General features: G+C 52.5%; 1 protein-coding gene across 1 annotated transcript; it reads right to left on the bottom strand.

Moving 5' to 3' along the window:
- Positions 1 to 7529: 7529 nt before the first annotated feature.
- MYBL2 (MYB proto-oncogene like 2) lies at positions 7530 to 20221 on the bottom strand. Its single transcript, XM_036395637.2, has 14 exons — positions 20176 to 20221; positions 19589 to 19682; positions 18393 to 18464; positions 17925 to 18017; positions 16090 to 16310; positions 15775 to 15931; positions 14780 to 15037; positions 13215 to 13601; positions 11645 to 11784; positions 11265 to 11364; positions 10585 to 10698; positions 9948 to 10064; positions 9659 to 9805; positions 7530 to 7708 (listed from the first exon to the last, which is right to left on the bottom strand). The coding sequence occupies exons 1-14, from the start codon at positions 20193 to 20195 to the stop codon at positions 7580 to 7582; spliced, it is 2049 nt and encodes a 682-aa protein (XP_036251530.1). The 5' UTR covers positions 20196 to 20221; the 3' UTR covers positions 7530 to 7579.
- Positions 20222 to 21291: the final 1070 nt, after the last annotated feature.

Below are 21291 nucleotides of genomic sequence, written 5' to 3' on the forward strand. Positions count from 1 at the left end.
AGGAGGAGCTACACAAACGTGTTATGCTTCAGATGGCTTTTCTGACAGAAATACCTCGTGTAAATCCCCTGCCTGACCCAAAACCAGGGCAAGCTGCACAGGGCCAGCTGCAGAGAGCACCCAGAGAGCATCTCCCAGCATTTACAGCTCAACAAGCCATCCTCCCTGGGGTCAGCCTCTGCCTGGGCACAGGCAGCCAGCACAACACCAGATCAGGCCTTTCTCCCTGGAATCTCCCAGCTTTGGGTGCACAGCTGTGGGGTCTGGCTGGGTTTGAACTGGGAAATATCCATAGTACCAGTCTGGAGGAAAGTGCTTTGTGAGAATATTGTGATGGGAGGATGCAAGAGGCAGGAACAGCAGCCTGGACAGAGGCTGAGGGTTGGCAGTGATCAGCCCCAGGTCTTTGGTCAGGAGGTTCCCAGGGAGCAGAGGAACCTTTCCTTTCACACCAGCACCAAAAGCACCACAAGCTGTGCCTGCAGGCAGCGAGGGATTACAGCTCCTTCTCCTCCTTCTCCTCTTTACTTCCCCAGGAATCACAGAATCTTGGAAGAGACCTTCAAGATCACTGAGTCCAACCTGTTCCCTTACACCTCAACTCAACCCCAGCACCCAGTGCCACATCCAGGCTTTGTTAAACACACCCAGGGATGGGGACTCCACCACCTCCCCGGGCAGAACATTCCAGAACTTTATCACTGGCAGTGCCACAGCTCTGAAACCACCCCCAGCAGAGCTCACCTGTCCCTTTCCCCAGGGAGAAGGCAGCACAAACATTTCTCACCGAGATCTGGCAGGTTTTCCAGCCTGCTGTTTCCCTGCCTTTGGGCTCTGCTCCTATTTACCCACTCCTGAGGGGGATACAGCAGCTCCTCCCTGTGCAGGTCACCCAGCAGGCTGAGAAGAGTTCTTGATTTCATGGACAAGTATCATAAGAAGCTCGTGCTGGAGCCTGTGCTTCACCTCCCTTTTTTATTTTTAATCTCTGTTTCATAGAGCTCAGACAATTCTTTCAAGGTTCCCATGAATGATCTTTATCCCTTCTGCAGCTCATTCCAATTCTGTGACTAAAATCCCTGGGTGGCCCTGAAAGAAGAAGAGAAAAAGGATGACATTTGAAGTGAAGTAAGAAACTAAAAAGAGAACATATTTTTGAGGAAAACTCACAATTCTAACACCAGCAAACCATAAACAAGTGTGTTTGGCATCTGCAGATCCCAAAACCCTGTGCAGGGAGAGGTAAATAAGAGATGAAGGGGGAGTTATCTGCAGTTCATGGGCAGAGGGACTGGGGGGTCTGAGGAGAGGAGGTCTGAACTGCACATTTTGTGTCTCTCACAGGGCAGGGGAATGACCTCGAGGTCAGCCTGAGCACAGCAGTGATGACACAAGCATCAGAGCACAGGAAAGCTGCCAGAAGCAGAGATCCTGACCTACCCTGCCCCAGTGGGCCTCTAAGCCCCATTTTTAAGTCTTTTCTCCAGGCAGGGAGGGACCCTTTCCACAGGCGGTTTTGGGGCATTTCTCTTCTTCATCCACTTCTTCTTGTAGCAGGAAAGCTCATTTCATGAGCCGAGGGTCCTTCCACCCACCTGCATCCTCATCATGCCCTCCCCACTCTTCACCAATTTCCATCCTCTTGAATCAAGCTGTGCCTCAGCCCCTGTCAAAGCCACGTGGCTACAAAGGATGGAGTTTGTTTATTGTCCAGGCTGGGTCCGAAATTCGCGTCCCTCCCCACTTTGACACGGAACAGGAGAGCGTTTGCCCTCCCCTGGCTGATGCTGCGGCCATCCCTGCTTCACTCCTGCCTCTCCCACCTCTCCGGGAGGGAAAAGCAGCTGCGAGGAGGGGAAGGATGCGCTGCCTCAGCCTCATCCAGCTGCTCCTCGGCGTGGCAACACTCCCCCTTAGCGGCAGGAGCGGGGAATAATCCTTCAAATCAGAAATAACTCTAAAGAACGGACAAAAGCACCTCCTGGCTCACCACGGCCCTGCCTGGGTGTCAATCCAGGTGCATTGCCACGGCGTGGGATTGGAAAAAATGATACCTGGCATCCAGAGAGGGGGAAAAGATTTCCTACCACAGAATTCATAGAATGGCAAGGCTGGAAGAGACCTTCAAGATCATCGAGTCCAACCCAGCCCCAAGCCCTCAGCTCAACCCTGGCACCCAGTGCCACATCCAGGCTTTGTTAAACACCCCCAGGGATGGGGACTCCACCACCTCCCTGGACAGCCATTCCAGAACTTTCTCTCCCTTTCCATGAAAGACTTTCTCCCAATCTCCAGCCTGTATTTCCCTTGGTGCAGCTCGAGGCTGTGTGCTCTGGTTGTGTCGGTGCTGCTGGAGAAAGAGCCCAGGGCCAGCTGAGCACAGGCACCTTTCAGGAGCTGTGAGAGTGATGAGGGCAGCCCTGAGTCTCCTTTTCTCCAGGCTGAGCACCCCCAGCTCCCTCAGGGCTTCCTCACTCACAGCGTTTGTGTTCCCAGCCCCTCTCCAGCCCCTCAAGGTCCTTCCCACCCTCAGGGCCCAGAGCTGGGCACAGCGCTCAGGGTGTGCCCCCAGCAGGGCTGAGCACAGGGGCACAGTGACCTCCCTGCTCCTGCTGGCCTCTCCATTCCTGACACAGGCCAGGAGCCCTTGGCCCTCTTGGCCCCCAGGGCACTCTGCTGGCTCATGTCCAGCTGTCTGTCCATCAGCACCCCCAGGTCCCTTTCTGCCTGGGCACTCTCCAGTCACACCATCCCCAGCCTATAACATTGCAGGGGGTGGTTGTGGCCAAAATGCAGGACTGGGCACTGGGATTTATTAAACTTCATCCTGTTAGACTCTGCCCATCCATCCAACCATTCCAAGTCACCCTACAGAGCCCTTCTATCTTCCAACAGATCAACACACGCTCCCAGCTCAGTGTCATCTGCAAATTTACCAATGAAAGCCTCAATCCCCTCACCCATCCCTTGCAATGAAGGATGCTGGGGGCAGCCCCCAAGGCAGAGCTGGGTGGATTTTGCAGTGTCCCCAAACATCCCCTCGGGATCATGGGCTGGTAGGGAACCATGGGGCAGGAGCCATGGCAGGGAGGGCTCCAGAGAGCTGCAGCTGCAGGGATTATTAGGCAGAAATTAATCTGTAAAGAAAACTTAGCAACAGTTAGAGCAAATATTGATTTTGTGTTTATCTGCTTGCACAGGGCCTGAGAAATGGCAGATTTAGACATTAACTGGGCTGTTTTGGCTTAATTCAAACCTCGATTTACACTGACCCTGGGAATAGACCAGTACATCAGCAGAATTGCATTTAAAATTTCTATTTTTTTTTCCTCTTATCTGGTCCTTTTCTGCAGATCTGACAGCAATTTTGGCACCTGTTACCTCCTGTACAATTACAGATAACTCACTTTATTTTCAGAGCCAGACACTGGGCTTTCTCTTCCCCAAAGGACTGAATTAAGCACTTTCAGCAGCCCAGTGCCCCTGGTTGAACTCAGAACTAGGCACAGCAGAATGGCACCAAAAACCCCAAAAAAACCCCAAACCCCACCTTTAAAGACATCACTGTTGTACAAGGCATCCCATTCCCTGGGCTGGCTGCCTTGCTCTAAGTCAAAGCTTTGAGTGAACTTTCCAAAACTGAACAAATTTTGAAAAAATCCAAGGGGGATTAGGAATGCAACATCTATTCATTTTCCTACAGCATCTATTTAGTATTTAGGGAAAACAAAACCAATCATAAAGCATTTACAAACTCAAACCTGCTATAAAGTATCAGATTTGCCTTTCACAAGCTATTCTGGCCACTGCCAGCCACACTGGTACAGGCCAGAGTCTGCCCATGGCCAGGGAAGGTGACCCTGTGCTTGTCCCCTGGGTAGTTCTGCTGAGTCTTTTCACAGCAGGGGATTTAACTCCCTGAAATTTCTGATTCCTAACATCTTCTCAGTGGAAACATTTATTTCCTCATCCTGGACCCTTTGGTTTCCACAGAAAAATGTTTTACCCTGACCTAGTATTTTTTAATATTTGATTATTCTGTTCAGGCAGAGATGAAGAACTGCAGTTTTCTCACTCCAGAAACAGGGGCAGGCAGGATTTTAACTTTCCAAAGCACAGTTACTTTCCTGTCCAGCTGCAGCCACCTCTTAGCACAAGTGGTCTCCATCTCTTGCAAGACCCGGGAGCTGCTCAGCTAATCCTCAGCATGGGCCTGCCCAGCTAGAATCACCCTTTTAATTTCCCAAATCCCTAATCCCATGGGTTAGAGTGTCAAAAAAAGCACATGGGAAATGTTACAAGGTTATTGCTGAGCAAGTACTCAATAAAAACCATAAGCAAAGGCAGGAGAGGAAGCACTTTGCCACTGTCAGCAGTCCCCAGGATCATTTGAAACCCTGGGCTCCCCACCCCAACCTCAGCAGCCCCTTGCACTCATCCCAGGGCCCTTTCCTGCAGTGAGCAGTGGTAAAGTCTATGGAACATCACTGAGGTGTAACCAATTAATATTGAGCTATTAATGATCCTGTAATGGAGAAATTCCTCCTCTCTGTTACTAAGGAGCCATCAGAGGCCAGCAGGGCAAGGCTGGCTTGCAGCAGGAAGTGCAGCCAGGCCAGCAGAGTCTCCTGCCACAGCTGCCAACATCTGGGCAACTCCACATCCCAGAAACATAAACGTGGATCCCGTGCACACAAAGCCTTTGCTTTGCCAGGGCTGGTCTTATACCCTGTTCCCTAGCTGAGCCCCATCATTTGTCTTTTTCTTGTATTTTCTTCAGATGCAAGAAATGCCCAAAAGACGAGGAATTTCTCTGTTCACCACTTGCATTCCTCCAGGTCAGATATCTCTCCCCGTGGGTGTAGAACCAAAAGAGTCCCCTGTAAGCAACCTGCTGTTTGCACAGGCTTTAGCAGAATTAGCTGTGAAAACGAGATAAAAAGGTGTGAAATCCCTCCAAGCAGCAGCTGAGAGCCCTTGGAGGGACACACAGCAGCTCCCACACTGCTGACCACGGAGCTGTGTGAGCTCAGTGCTCCTCAGCCCCACCAGGCTCCATCCAAAGTAAGATTGCCAATAAAAAAACATGGATGTCCTTTTTTGATCTCCTTATTCCGTTATTTTTACTCTTCCCAGCTTCCTTAGGGTTTGTTCAAGCTGGGAACAATGTCCTGCTAGCAGTCAAGGCACTGCCACAACCCAGGAGCTCTAGCTGTGATATTCCCTTCCCACTCCTGGTAAAAATCCTTTAAAAAACCCTTTTAAAAACCTTTTTCCATGTCTGGACTCAACCAGAGAGTCATCTGGTCTGTTGTGGAATCCAAACTACCAAAAGACAAACTTAAAAGTCAGGCAGCAACATGGGGTTTGTGCAACAAGCTGGGCCATGGGAGGGGATTCCTCCCACACACAGCCAATGCTCATGGAACACTTTCATCCTGGTTTTTCATTTAAAGCTAAATTAAACATCCAGATTTCCCTTTGTGAAAGAAGGTTGTGCCACTCTGTGTCACTGCAGAGGCCTCAAGGGACATCAGCCAGGGACACAGAGCCTCAAACTGAGAGGGGTCTCCAGCTCCAGCCCAGTAACTCTACAGCCAGCATGAAAAATTCAACTTCCAGGAGATTTTTACTGGAAAGAAAGCAGAGCATCCAAACTCCCAGGAAAAACAAAGCAAGTGCAACCTTTTTTTCCTCACCTAGGAATAGAGCAATGCCTATTCCCAGGCCCCAGGACAGCCAAACCAGTCTGGCAACCTCCACACTAGAAGAAGCTCCCTTCTCCAATTAAAAGCTAATTCTTTTTTACTCATCAACTATGCCACACCTTGGTATTTTTCTGCCCCTTGAGCTTTCTCCATAAACGTTCTGCAGTGCAGGACAGCCTGCACTGCCTGGATTAGAGCCTCAGAGAAGCAGTTTATTCTGTCTCATCCTCCTTTAATTTGGGGGCAGCTCTCAAACAGAGGTGCCAGGCTCACAGCCTGATTTATCCTGCAGCAGACCCTGCCTGCTCCCAGCTCCTGTCAGCTCCAGGAAGGAATTGCAATTCCAGGCTTGGGTTTGTGCAGTCACCAGTGCAGGAACAGCCCAGCCCACCAAAGCCCCAGCAGAGAGGGATGGGTTTATGACGATTTTTCTTAAAATAACACCAGAATGGGAGCAGCTAAAGCCAGGCTTTCAGACAAGTGGTCCCAGCTGTCTTTCCAAAGCAAACACTGCAACACCGAGAAACAGGAATAAAAATTACTTCATGGATTTGCTCTGGCCCTGAGCTTGTAAAAATGAAAAATTAGCTGGGTTTCTAAACCTCCCTCATTTCCCAGGATCCAAGCTTTCATTAACAAGTTTGTCAGCAAGGATTTTTTGACTCTATTTCCAGCATAAACCACAACCTGAAAGGAGATTTGTACAGCCCAGCTCTGGTTTTGCACCCTGGGGTGGGCACAGCTTTGTTCTGTGCACAGCCCCAGGCAGAGGCAGATCTGCCAGGCTGGCTTTGGCCATGGAAAGCACAGCACAGCTCACCCAAAAAACTCTTCCTGTTCTGTCGAGCTGCTCTGCAGTTTTCCCAACACCTTTCCAATTGCAAAGTTAATATTGTTGCTAAGATCCCCACATTCCATCCTTGGCTACCTCAAACCAGGGCAGTGCTACTGTTCCCACACTGGAATAGATACATGGTGCAACTCTAGTCTCTAAAGGAAGGGCAACAGAAAGGCTCTGCTCCATCACACACTCCTGCTGCTCTCCTCCAGCCTCCTTCCACCTCTGCAGAGATCCCAAGTCTGACTCACAGTGTGGCACCTGCCCATAAAGTAGCCAAAACTTCAGAACAGCTGATGAAACTCAGAGTGTGTGTGTGGGGAGAACATCCCTTGTCCCTGCTGAGAAGCCAATAGGAATTCAACAACTTTCCAGGAGAGCAAAGAGCCCACACAAAACCCAGCACTTTGCTGCCTTCCCCCAGTGCTGTGAGGCAGAGGCAGAGTCCAAGGGATGTGAGCACCATCATTTATTGGAAGAGGGAGCACAGTCGTGGGGAGAGGCCCCTGCTGGAGCCATGGCAGGACAAAGCAGCCCCATGGGGAGCAAGGGGCTCCAGGCACAGGTCACCCCACAGCACCACACCCTCTCTCCTCCTTGTCCAGCCCAGGGAGACACTCCATCCCCTGGGGAAAGCCAGGAAGGAGACTCAAGGCATGCAGGAACCTTCACAAAGCCATTGCTGAGGTACCAGAGCAGCAGCAGGAATCCAGGGATGCTGTGAGGCCAGTCTCCAGCACCTGCTGCTCCAAGGTGCAACACAGCTGCTGCTTCCACTTTTCCAGAAGTCAGGTCTTGCTGTCAGCTCTCCAAGCCTCCCTCGTTTGCCTTTCCATAATGATCTCAAAGCTTGCATTCCACACACTAGCCAGCAGTTAGCCCAATTTATTACAATGTAGATCTACCTGGGAACTGAAGGGAAAAAAAATCCACTCCCATATACTAAGGCCTGGTAGAAGATATTTTCTCCTGTGGTTCCCCCTCCACTTATTAAAAAGGTTTAAAAAATAAGATTAGAAAGCAGAACAATCCTTCATGATAGGATTAAGGTCCTTGATGTGTGACTCTGTTTCAATGTGCCCAAAAACTGTCGAGCTTTTTCCTGCATGAAGAGTTGGTCTCGAGTTCCACCACAGGCCACTGCTTTCCAAGCCCTGGTCATCTGCAGAGGGAAGAGAAAGGATGTGTACAACACAGTCAAGGCAAAGGTCACACATCTTGTGACATCCTGTTCTAAAAGACTGCAAAAATAAACAAAACTAACAAGGGAAAGAAAACTTCCTAACTCATCTCACACCCAGGAGGAACTTGCCCACCACCAGTTACTCCTCATAGCTGAGGTGGTAATTTCTGGGGTTTAGGGTCAGCAGTTTCCCAGGTGAGTGCTCCACTGCAAGACAATCCCTTTCAGGGCTTTCCCCTGTTTGCCTCAAGACAAAAACCCCAAAGCAGAAAGCTATTAAAATTCACTGCCCTGAAGATATTCCAGAATGATAGAAGAAATTCAAGCACAGCTTTGGAGTTTATTGCCAACCAGTTCAGCTCCTACAGGAGCTGCTGGGCCCCAGGTCTGTTTTGATCAACTGCCACCCTCAACAGCAATCTGGTGCCTTCAGTTTCAGCACATAGGAGGAGCCAAAACCCAGGAGTGCCTCAGTCTCTGCATGCAGAAAGGGCACCCATGAGGTGTTCCTGCATCCAGGAAAGCCCCTGAGGATCCTCTGGTAAATGCCAGGAGAAAGGCAGTGCCCTAAACTGGAAATACCTGCACTGCAGGGAACCACAGGGACTCCAGTGTTGGCCAGAGCAGGAATGTCCCACACTGCCACAGAGTGGCTTTGGGCCCACTGAGGCTCAGCCCAGAGCTAGATGAGCTTCCTTAACAAAAAACTGCCTGCCAGCAGCACAATAAATCCCCAGAGCAGCACAGACTGCCCTGCTGGCTGTGGGCAGTGGGATTGCACTGCACACCTGTACTCTGTCACCACACCAGCTGCCTCCCTGTCACCCCCAAAGTTTATTTATACAGAGCCATTAGCTCTCACAGCAACACAACCCTGCTGAGGACAGCAGGAGAAATGGAAGTGCTTCAGAAGGGTTTATTTTGGGAAGGAGGAGGAATTACTCTGGCTGAAGGGTTTTTATTTGTCAGAAGAAATAGGTTTCACTAGACAGCTCTAATGCAGGGACAGATCTCCACTCACTGCAGTTTCCTGAGGACAACCCTGCACCTTCCTGGGATGGGAAAACACCATCACAGGAGCCCCCAGTTGCAGCTTAACCCCTCAACAAGGACAGCATGTGTTTCCATCCCCACTGAAGCTACCGGAGACCTCAAATGACTCAACCCAAGTAAATACCTACAAAATTATGGTCCAAATTTCCATGCCTAAGCTACACTTAGACTTTATCTAAGCCCAGCAAATAGGGATACCCCTCCATGAATGCATCCTGCCTGAGAGTGGTGAAGATTGTATGGAGATCTGCTTATGCCACAGAGGGGCTGCTGTGACTCCAGCCCAACTGTGCAGAGCTGAGGAACAGAGCTGCTCTAACAGCACCAGCCTCAGCACTTGGTACAAGGTGCCTCACTGCCAGCTGGAGCTCTGCACTGCCACAGGGTCAGAATAAAGCAGGATAAAGCCAGCCTGTGCTGCCTAAGGCACACAGCCTTCCCCACTACCCAGAAACACCCTAAAAAACACAGGGGTGGGAAATACCTTCCTGTTTAACCTTTATACAACACTTCAGAGTTGCTCTGCCCTGAAAAGCAAAAAAAGATGAGCTTGCTGCTGTCCACTCAAGGAGTGTCCACTGGAAAAAGGAAGGTTTACTTGACTGCCAGAGCAGTCATCCAAATTCCTTTCTGAGTGAGAATTCCCACAAGGAAATCCAGGGCTAAACATGCTGAGCAGGGCACAGCTGTGGCTTTGAGGAACATAAAATGGCACCTCTGGCTCAGCATCTCCCAGCCTTGGTGCAAAGACAGCCCTGACAGAGTAGGGATGCCTGTGCAGCAGTTCAGAGCTCCATCCCTCTCTCCTCAAGGGACAAGGGCTGCACTGCCTGATAAACTCCTGCCTGGGAGAGCAGTGGCTGCTGCAGGGCTTACCGGTTCTGGTGGTCTGAAATGGCTTGGCATTTTCCTGTAGGACATTTTCTCTGGCTGCACTTGCACAAAGGCTCTGTTGAGCAAACCACTGTCATTCTTCCTGCTCGAGGAGGACAGGTTCAGGGACCTTGACAGGAAATTCACAGGCTGCACCAGGAGAAAAAGTGTAAGGAAAGAAGAAATCCAGCCCTTCATCCACATGGGCTGTTCAAAGGCAGCTCCAGGCTGCTACTGCTGCTTTGCAGAGTTTTTTCAGAGCAGAGCCTGTTCTGAGCACACAACCCCTCACCTGGGCTCTTTTGAAACACACAGTCTTGGGGAGGGCAGGCAGGTTTTGTGTCATGTCTTCATCCACAATATCCAGGGCCAGAGACTTCCGGACCTTCTTGATGGGGCTCCTGCGCAGCTGGGGAGTGTGGGGACACCAGTGTCAGCACAAACCCACCCTGCCAAGTGCCACCCTGAGGGCCCAGGTGCACACCAAGGCCATGGCACCCCACTGACTGCATGCCACTAGCACCTCAGGGGGAAGATATGCGCAGCCTAACCCACCACAGGGCACAGCAGCTTCCAGTGCCCCCATCCTGCCATCTTGAGCTACCACTTTAGAGGAGGAGCTTTTAGTAGGAAGGGGAGGCCACCAGGAAACTGAGACTTTTCATGCCATCCCACAGCCTTCTGAGAGCCCAACTTGCCCCAGGTGCTCCAAGTGTGCCAACAAGCCTAGAGCTCAGCATAAACCAGGACACTCCTGGAGGTACTATAAGTAGGCCTTAACCTCAGGCACCTCTTGCTGATTAAAAGAGAGCAGCCACAGGGCTAAAAACATTTTGGCACCTATAGCAGGATGAATCAAACCAGCCAAAACACTCCTTTAAGAGCACAAGGCAGCTTAGCAGCTGGTACTGGATGCACAGCCAGCTCACCCCTTGTTTCCTTTTCTGTTTCTCAGGCTTCACATCATCCTCTATGATGAGTTCAATGCCAGCTTCACTTCGGAGCACCTCCTTCAAGTCTTCTTCCAGGTGAGGAGTCTGGGGCTGGGGTGGAAAGGCAGAAAAAGCACCAGGCAGTCAAAATCTCTATGCTGGGCAGGCTCACAAGCATTCCCCTCAAGGAACAATGAGGTCAGGAGAGCCCACAGAGGGAGAATAAACACAAAATCCTATTTGCTTCCCAGCTGGAAAAGATATGACAAGTTTTCTGCTAGCCTGATGGATTTACAGGATGTCCAGGTTCAGGGACTTAACAGCTGAACCCCAGTGTGCCATCAGGATACCAGTGTGCACACAAGGCTTGGGAGATCCAGCTCTTCAGAGAGCCCTAGGTAGATCATTTCCTGTTCCTCAATCCAAGCACTGCAGCCTGATTTAAAGGCAGCTTTTGGCATTTTTAGCTGGTTCACAGAGGCTCTAAAAATCCTGCAGCTCCTTACAATGAAATGATCACCGTGATAATGTCCCCTTCACCCCTCCCCTCTCAGCCTGGCACTACCAAGCTGCCCTTTGTTCTGGCACAGATAAGAGTTTGCTCACAGCCCTGCCCCAACCCCATGTCTCATTTGCATTCATCAGCCCCACAAGGCACAGCCCTGCCCAATAATTACCAGAGGTCTAATTGGTCCATATTTCTCCAGGGCATTTTTGAAAGGTGTGGGAGTGTGAGGTGTGTTGTCCACCACATATGTCTGATCTGGTGTGACAAACCTGGGAGCAGAGTGGGAAAGACAAGGGATGAGACAGGCTGGAACCCACACAAGGCCACAACCCACCCAGCAGCTGAGCACAACAGAGGTCACTTGGCTGTGCCCTCAGTGAGCCTGGACACTCACTCCCTACAGCTCAGAGAAGAGCTGTTTTGGGGGAGAAAACAGTGATTTAAGGAAATCCCCAGTCTGCCTTGCCCCTCTCTCAGTAAAACCATGACAAGTTCTGAGAACTGTGTCTGAGCTGGACCAGACTCCTGTGTGGAAAAGGGAGCACTTACGCTAAGTTCTTCTGGAGCAGAGGGGTCTTGTCCCTGTGCAGTGGGGTGGTGACAATCACCTTCTGGCTGCACACAGGCGTGGAGGTCAGGGAAGGGTTCTCCAGTTCTAGTGTATCCTGTTTGCTCCAGAAGTTCAGGAACTGTACAGCAAAGAAAAATCAAAGACACTCAGTCTCAAGCAGCCCAGCATTGCATCACAAGCCATTACTTTTCCCTAAATATGAGGGAAACCCTGAAGTAGAAACAACCCTCCCAAACCAGGGAGGGTTACTACTCCCAGTTCTGTACATGGACACACTCACAAAAGGTGCCTCACATCTATAAAGGTTATTCACTTCCCATAAGGGATGAGCTGATGCAACTATCAGAGCTACCAACTACAGAGTGAAGAGAAGTCTTTCCTTGCACTGGTAATCCCAGCTCACCCAGTTATTCCAACTCAGGCTGGCAAACATGAGGGAAGTCCATGTAACACAAAGTGTACAAGTTAACAGGTCTGGCACTGAGCTGGCTTCAGCCTAAACTATGAGCAAACAACAAGCTGTGTTAGCTCTTCTAGGGTTTTACTTCCCAGCAGCCAGTAAGGGACAGCTCTGCTCCCATAAGAAACAGTGTTTGTACCAAAGAGCCTCTTGGAAGAGGAAAAAATGTGTTTGTGACATTCACTGATGGCTGAAGCTCAGCTTGAGGCAGGGCATGGACTTTTGTCTTCTCAGACTCACTCCAGACATTCCTGCCTTTTACACTCTGCAGAGCTGTACATTATGGGATATTATGGGTCCTGCTCTGATTTCTTCTTTGTGCTGGCCTTCTATTCAAGGTCCACCTGCATTTTGGACTCTCCTGTGGTGCCTCTCTCATGTTTTCTGCTGCAGAAACAGCAAAAATAAAGGCCTGGAAGGTACAGTCGGGGAGGGTCTGGACAACAGAGCTGCAGTGGGAACTGTGCTGGGGAACACAGCAGCCTTCATTTTGATTTATAGACACAACTCCACTTCCCTATGAGATACTCATGGGTCTGACTACAACAGTGCTCCAAGGTGATGTGTGTTGGAGACCACATGTGAGGACACTGTGGCAGTCACAGCAAAGGCTGAAAGATCCTGAATCCCTTTTGCAATACACATGGCCAGGAGCATTTTCATAGACACAGCAGGACAGATCTGCACAAGGTGTTTGCTGCCCAGCCTGTGTGACTGAACTGCAAACAGACAGGGAGAGCAAGTTTTCAGTGGTGCCACTCTGCTGCCCACAGCGGGGACAGCAGCAGTGTGCTCTCCATCACACCCTGGTATGCAGATGGGGCTCCTTCCTCATGATGGGCACATGCCCTGCCCCTCACACAGGATAGCTGGACTTTCTCAAAACTGCAGTCACTCCCAGATGGAGACACAGGCTGCTGCTCCCACAGGAAGGGCAGCACTGAAGAGAAGCAGTGCCGGAAACCAACTCTGAGCCTTCTTTTAGTGCAGGAACACGCTCTGCATACTGGCACGGCCTCATTCAAGGCAGGAGGAGCACAAAGCTGGCAGAGCTGATGGGCATACATGACATTAGGCCAAGAAGATACCTGAGATGGAGAGAAGGGCAGTGTCTTTACAGGGGTGCCCTTGGGCGTCATGCTGTTGCAGGAGTCCAGGAAGGACATGTTGGTGCTGGTGACATTCTCTGTGACAGGTGAGAGGGAGATCTTCCTCTTCTTCTGCCTCTTCAGCACCGAGGGCGGGGTGCCAAAGCTGCCCTCAGCGTGGGGGGAGATGGGGATGAGCTCTCCCTTGCTGCTCCTGCTCAGGTCAGAGATGGTGTGGCCATCCAGGCGGTACTCGGTGACACTGGGCAGCGCCGGGGTCGCCTCACTGGGCGCTGGTCTGGCCGGGCTGGTACTGCCACTGCTGCTGCCAGCCAGGGGCTCCTCAGGCAGGTCAAACTGGGTCAGGTCACACCACCCATCTGGGTCCTGCACACAAGGGAAAGCGTCAGCAGCAGCCCAGGGTGGCAGCTGAGCAGACAGACTGGTGATCTGGGAGGTGAAATAAGTGGGGGTGTGAGATGGCACCAAGCTTTGGAAGGAGCCTGGCCAGGGACAGCTCAAGCCCTGCTCTCTTCCGCCACAGGCACAGCTGGAGCCAGAGCAGGGATCTGACCCAGCTGAGAGCTGCTGCCTGTGCACAAGGCAGGTTTTTCTATTTATGCAAGGCTGGTTTCCCTGTTTGGTTCACAGCACAGCTGCACAAACCGCTGCACCCCCTCAGAGAGGGGACAAAAACACCAGCTGGGCAGAGGGCTGGGGACAGGGACTGAATGAACTATCACCCAAGAGCAATCCACAGTCTTGGGCACACCTGTACAGCTGGGCACAGCTGAAAGCAGATTAAAACTAACCAGACCAGTTCAGAAGTGAGCTGATTCACAGCTCCACCACAGCAACACCCAGCACCACACAAGCAGGCCCCAAGGGCTGCTCAGCCTCAGGCACACCATGTTGCTATACAGAGGCAAAGTGACTCCTTCATGCCTCAGGCAGGCTGGGGGCTGCAGAGGCAACTTCCCTCTGGTGGCAGCAAAGTGCCCTGTTGATTTCAGCCAGCCTCCCACCCTGGTGTGCCTCTGTCACCCAGGGGACCTCAGCACTGCTTGACTGGCTGAAAATAATTTCAGTGAAGTTACCTCCACTGAAAGCAAATGGTGGCAGTTATGGCAGCGTGAAGGGGTCTGTCCTGCATAGTACAATGGGCTTGGCTTATTCCCAGTCTGTCCTGTCCTATCCCACCCCAGGACAGGACAGAAAGCACAGCCAGTGAGCATGAGCCTGAACCATTACAAAAAGGAGAGCTGGGCACACTCTGGCTGACAAAGAAGGGCTGGAAATCAAGTTTGCCAGCACTTACAGCCTCCCACACAGGCAGAGCCCACGCACGAGGACATCCAGCTAGGAAAAGCTGCAAGTCCACAGCAATATTGGCAGAGCTGGAAAGGTCTAATCCAGCCCTGGAAGAGAGACAGGGGGAGGCTGCAAGGCAATGACTGACCCAGTCCTCCTCAGGGTGGATCAAGGACATCCAGTAAGTTCACTCAAACAAAAAGGGTGAGGAAACACCCTAACAGTAACTGGAGGAACAAGGGTGTGTTACTTACAGATTCAATCATGTCCAGAGCTTCACTGAGGGCTGGAGCACAAGCTGGGTACAAATAGTTGGCAGCTTCAACAACCCATTTGTATGGTGATTCGACCAATGAAGTGCCATCCTCGGGCACTGCATCGTCTGGGGTCCCCTCCACGTTCTGCTCTGCCACTTCTGCAGCTGGCAGCTCCTGCACACCTGTCACTTCCTCATCACTGACATCTTCTTCCTTTATTTCAGAGACATCCACTGGCCAGTTGGGCAGGACATTCTTGGCACATACAACAAAGAAAGGCCAGACATCAGCAGAAAGCAAAGGAACAGTGTCAGATCTTGGAGACAGAGAGCACCTGGACACATTCAGCTTTGCCCACCCTCCTACCTGCCACTGGGTTTGTTTCACAACCCCATTCTCCCTCACTGTTCTGTCCCATACACTAGAGTCCATGCAACATAATGAGCACAGAACTCTTTAATTGAAGATTTCACTTAACAGTGTCTCAGGAGAAAGTTGTACTTAGGCTGAGCATGTAGCACTAGTTCTATGCTTCCTATTTATCAGGAGCCTGCCTTCAAAAACTACATGCTGTCTTCATGAAAACAATCACTGGGTGTACTTCCCTGCTTCCTTTTTTTAGAGGAAAGGAACACTGTATCTCTTCACCCTGCTCCCACACACACACTGTCTGGAGCAGCCTCCTCCTCCCACCAGCAACAGCACAATGAAGCCAAAAGAATATTCAGGGTCTAAGACAGACTTGATGCTGGGATTGGCAAGGTAACAGCTCTAGCAGGCTGCTGTCCTCTGCCTGGATAACACACTCAGGCTCCCATAACACCTCTAGCTCCTGGAGGGAGAGATCTGGGAGGCTGGGGAAGGCACAGACTGTCCATGCAGACACCAGGCTGTGGAAAAGGCAGTGAGAGGCAGCAGAAAGGTGGATGAAGAGCTCCAGAATGCATTAGCAGGGCAGGGACTGACCCAGCTGCCTGCTGCAAGTGCAGTACCTGGCTCTCAGCTGTTTTCTGACTTTGCCTCTCCTTGTTATCCACCTCCACGAGCAAGTACAGAGACTTGGACTCCTTGGTTTCATTGAGGAAACCTCCCGTGTCCACCTTCCTCTTGATGGTGGAGTTCCAGTGATTCTTTACAGCATTATCAGTCCTGCAGAGAGAGCAGAAGGGAACAAACCATCACTTCCAGCAGCTTTAAAGCACAGCTAGCAGCTCCACCACACTCCCCAGCCTCATGCCAAGAGCCAAACACACAGATATGCACAGGCCACCCAGCAGGGAAGGCAGCAGTGAGCAAAGGGGTCCTACCTCCCAGGTAGCAGCTTGGCAATCTCTGCCCAACGGTTCCCCAGGACCTTGTGGGCCTCAAATATGATGCGATCCTCCTCCTCTGTCCACGAGGACTTCTTCACCTCAGGGTTCAGGTGGTTGTGCCAGCGTTCCCGGCACTGCTTCCCTAAGCGCCCTTTCAGGTGCTTGGCTATCAGGGTCCACTGCTTGGTGCCATATTTTTTAACCAGTTCAATTACCTTTGGAGAGAGTGGGAGGGAAAGAAGGAAATGGAAAAAAAAAGGAGGGGAAGGTCAGTGCAGTCATCTTCAGGCTTTGCTCTTCGCCTTTCTTGGGGCCAGGTAAGAGCAGACAAAGGAAGGCCCCTTTGGAGGAAAGGCTGGAAGGAGCCAGCAGGGCTATCAGGTGTTCCAACCCTCATGAGAGCAATGATTCTGCCAAATTTCTGTAGGAGGCTGCTTCCATGCAGACATTTTGCCACAGGGCACCTGTGAATGCAGATGACCCCTGACAGAAGATGGGGTGGAGACTGGCAGGTACCCAGATGCAGAAACACATTCCCATTTCTGAGCAAGGGCCAAGTCCCACCTGCTCCAAGGCTCCTCTGCCCTCCCTGCTTGCAAGGACCTGGCTGTGTGACAACTGTCCCCATCAGCTCTGCACTGGCCTGCTGCTCCCTTTAAAAGTGTGGTACACCCAGGACAGACAAGGCTGCAGCTCCATGCTCTGACAGCACCAGGACACACAGGGTGAGATTTAAATTCACTTCAGAACCATCCACTTTGCCTCTTACCCTCCACCCAGGGCTTTGTCACTTCTGCCAGAGCCCCAACACAAATGCTGCTGGGCACTGAACGCATTCTGGGCTCCTAAAATATCCAGGGTACAGTCAGGATGAAACAATCTGCAATGTTCAGCCACCAAAATCCTGGCTGAAGAGTTCTCAGAGAACATTTCTACCCTGACCAGCTGTGCTGAGCTGAAAGGTGCAGGTAGAAGTGATGCTCATGTAACAAATGTCCCTTCTGCAGACTCTTGCCTTTCAAGCACAGAGAAATGGACCAAAGATGCCAAACTGAGGCCAAGAAGCTGGGACAAAAGCAATGAGGAGAGAGCTGGAGCCTAGCCTGGCCAGGATGGGTAGGCTGGCAGAGTCAGGACAAGGTGAAGGGAAGGGGGAAGCAGGCAACAACTGCTCTGCTGTAAGAACAGGGAACAACATCAGGAGAAGCTTCTTAGGGCTTGACAAAACATGATGGGACCAAAAGGGAAACAATCTGGGGAGCAGGAGTGTTACAGAGAATCTGCCAAACTAAGATGTTCTGTACCAGAAAACCTTGGTAAAATTGGGATTTCACTGCAAGTTTCCTTAAGTACATCAAGATGATGAGTCTGCTGAGCTGGCCCCTCTTGACTGACTCTGGATTCAGCAGAGAAACAGGCTCACAGAAGTCATGATTCACTCAGCCAACCTCAGACATCCACTCCAGCCTGCCTACTGTGGCGCAGGAAATGCCAGTTTTATTTTCTCTTAGATCCAACCTGGCCAGGCCAGGTGGAGACCTGCCAGCAGGCAGATGAATTAATTCCCTTTTCAGCTCTCTCCCTTGGCAGCCCACTGTAGCAGCACTGTGTGAAAGGGGGAAGGTGTTTACCTGGAGAGGCCTAGATCACATCACATCCTGCCCATGGCTGCCTGGGCTGCTCAGGGCAGGACAGACAGAGCTGCTCTCACAGGTACTCACCAGGGAGAACAATTACACACAGTGTACAACACCTGAGGATGGGCCTGACATCTCCACCCTCTCTGCAGACAGTCCAACAACACTCTGATCCTCTCAGCCCTGCCTTACCTTTTGATCCTCCTCTTTGGTCCACGGGCCCTTCACCAGGTCTGGATTCAACACCCTCAGCCACCGGTACTGACACTGCTGGTCACTGCGGTTCTGGGAACAGCAATGGGAACAGCCTTGAGTTAGACCAGGGGCTCCAGAGCACCAAAAACCTCCCAAAGGCAGAGTCCCCATACACCCAGGCTGTCCCACAGAACATCTGCAGAAGCACACAGAGAATACAAATGGAGATCCTGGGCCCAGGGCACTGGACACAGGGACAGGAACCTTGATTTCTCACTCCAACTCCAACAGACTCACCATGGAAAGGCCTCTATGCAAGAAGGTCTCCCTGCCCTGAAGCAGCCCCATTTCACAGCTTGGAGCTATGAAGTCAGACCAGAGTCAGAAAAGAGTCCCACTACACAGACACAGGGAACCAGCAACATGCAAACACTGGGATTCCCAGCTGGGCATGGGGTCACTCACAGGAAAGTGGCTGGCCAGGAACTTCCAGTCATTCTGCCCATAATGGCTCACTAACATCTTCAGCTGCTCATCCTGCAAAGGACAAAAACATCCACTTTCAGATACACTGAGGCGACACACACAACAGGGCTGATGACATTAAAAGAACAAGTTAGGTGTTTTGAACTGTCAAGGTTTTGTTGGCATTGTGTGCTCAGGGGAGGAAGGCAGCTCACACCAGTGTTTAGCAGCCCTCCAGTACATGGAGCCCAACTGGAACAGACTGGTTCTGAGCTCTGTACTAGGACAAGTCCATGCATTAAGTACAAAACAAGAGCTCAGCTCTGTTCCTCTACAGTCTGGCTCAAACCCTGTGGCAAGGGCCTGTTTATCCAGCCCCAGAACACTCCTGACCAGACAGTCCATCTCCCAGCCCAGCCACTGGTTTTGTCTGGCCAGGAAAGCTGACTGACTGAAGTGTATCACCACCTGCACAGTGCTCTTCTGTCTTTCAGTGCTACAGGACTCTACAGCATTTCCTTAGTAATCCCTGCTATAGCCTGGGTGTACAAACTCCTACAGCTCACAGAAAGCCTGTTACAGACATCCTTATCTGTGAGCTCTGGATAGTTCAATAATGAAATTATTCCCTGCCCAACATGAGCCCAAGGCTTTGATCCCTCCACAAAGTCCACCTTACTTGGTGTTCTGACCCAGCTGTAGTTTTCACACAGCACAAAATTGATAATGAAACTAGGAGGAAGGAAGAGAATATCCCAGTTAACTTTAGGCTCTCAGCCAGGATGACTAAGCCATAATCCCAAGTGTCAATGCTCCCTGCTTTTGCTCCAGAAAAAGGAGTACGTTTCCACTGAACATTTCAGCTTGTTGGAGGCCTCAGCCATCATCTGGACTCCTCTGTGCTCACAGGAGTGCTGCAGGCAGTGAGTGGTGTTTCACTCAGTGCTCACAGGCTTAAGTTAAAAATGTTTGAGCTCTTGCTCTTCAGGCTGCACTTCAAACTCCCCTGAACCTCTGATCCTCATTCAGGCCTGAGCTCAGTACAAAAGACACAAGGTCCTCTCCAGTAACAAGACAGGAGGAGGTGAGACCACGGCCAGCAGGTGAGGGCTGGGGTGGAGTCACCCAAGGCCAGGGTGCCATGTCAGAGGCACCACCCCAAAGCACCTCTCGGCAAATGTCAGGCTCTCACTCACCTCTTCTGGTGTCCATTTGACTTTGCACCTGCCATCCCGCTGCTCCGGCACATCCAAATCCGCATCCTGGTAATGCGGCTCATCCTGGTCCTCCCTAGGGGGGAATAAAGGAAGATGATCATTTCTACCTGATAAAAAAGCAGGAGAGGGAGCAACCTCCACCACACAGAGCAGAACTCCAGATCTCCTCCTTCCAGCACCGAGCCCCAAGCTCACCGACACCCACCCACACAGCCCAGACTGAAAGGAGATCCTCCACTTTAGGCGCCAGCTGGCAAGTTTTATTCTGCCCAGAGCAGGGGAAAGAGTATTTCTTTCCATTTCTGTCCCTCGGGTTGGACTTTGCATGGGGGCACCCAGGCACAGCTCAGCAGCTCCCGGACCGCTGGCGCAAAGGGGCGCGGGCAGCGCTGCGGGGCTCCCGCTCGTCCCCCGCTCCCGAGCGGGCAGAGCCGGGCCGATGTCCTAGCGCGGATACCGCGGGGCCACCGCCCCGCATCCCGCTGTCCGGCCGGCGAGCGGGAACGGGGCGGCCGGGAGGAGCCTCCGGCGGCTGGGAGCGGCGGCACGGCGGGGCCGGCACTCACCCGCGGGCACGGCGAGCCATGTCGGGCCGGGCCGGGCCGCGCTGAGGGCCGGGCGCGGGTCCGGCGCTGGCGGCGCTTTCCTATCTCGCGCCAACGGCGCCCCCCCCCGCGCGGGGCCGGGCCGCGCATGCGCGCCGCGCCTCCCGCCCGCACAAAGAGGCGCGCGCGGGAGGGCGCCCGCCCGCCCCGCCCCCGGCTCCCTCAGGGAGCCCGCACCGAGCCGAGACACGGCATCCATCCCTACACCGACCCTGGACACCCGGCATCCACCCCTGACACCCCGCTTCCAGCCCCACACCGAGCCGGGACACCCGGCATCCATCCCTACACCGACCCTGGACACCCGGCATCCATCCCTACACCGAGCCGGGACACCCGGCATCCATCCCTACACCGAGCCCGGACACCCGGCATCCACCCCTGACACCCCGCTTCCAGCCCCACACCGAGCCGGGACACCCGGCATCCATGCCTACACCGAGCCGGGACACCCGGCATCCACGCCTAAGACCCCGCTTCCAGCCCCACACCGAGCCGGGACACCGCATCCACACCTGACATCCCGCATCCACCCTTACACCGAGCCGGGACACCCTGCATCCATCCCCGCCACAACCCACAGACACCCCGCATCCAGCCTCCCACATACTTCAGCACATCCTGCGGGGATCCCCGCACCGAACTGGGACTGCTGAGACTCCCTGCATCCAACCCAGCACCTGATCCTGCCCCCCCCCCCCAGTCCACCCCTACACTGACCCCGCACTGATCCGAGACCCACTGCGTCCAAACCCGCACCGACCCCGGGATCCCTTTGCATCCACCCCTGTACCAACCCCAAACCACTGGGATCCACCCACGCCCGACCCAGGACACTCCCTCGCCCACCCCTGCACTGACCCATGGCTACTTGTTTCTATCCTCCACACCTCTGCATTCACCTCCCCATGGACCCAGGGAGGACTCCCACATCCAGCTGAAACTACTGGGACTCCTCCACACCAATCCAGGATGCCCTCCATTCACACCCCCCGATCTGGGACCCCCCCCATTTCTACCCTCGAGACACCCCACACTGACCTGAGCCTCCCCTCAGCTACAGCAGCCCTGGGCACA

Source organism: Molothrus ater, chromosome 17 (genome assembly GCF_012460135.2).
Source record: "Molothrus ater isolate BHLD 08-10-18 breed brown headed cowbird chromosome 17, BPBGC_Mater_1.1, whole genome shotgun sequence".
NCBI classification, from domain to species: Eukaryota; Metazoa; Chordata; class Aves; order Passeriformes; family Icteridae; genus Molothrus; species Molothrus ater.

Excerpts from the sequence above, each read along its gene's own strand:
- MYBL2 (XM_036395637.2), bottom strand. The coding sequence starts at position 20,195 with ATGGCTCGCCGTGCCCGCGG. Across the intron at positions 18,465-19,588 it reads TCAAATGGACACCAGAAGAG|GATGAGCAGCTGAAGATGTT; the intron begins GTGAGTGAGAGC and ends TGTCCTTTGCAG. Across the intron at positions 15,038-15,774 it reads AGAAAACAGCTGAGAGCCAG|AATGTCCTGCCCAACTGGCC; the intron begins GTACTGCACTTG and ends GTATGTGCCAAG.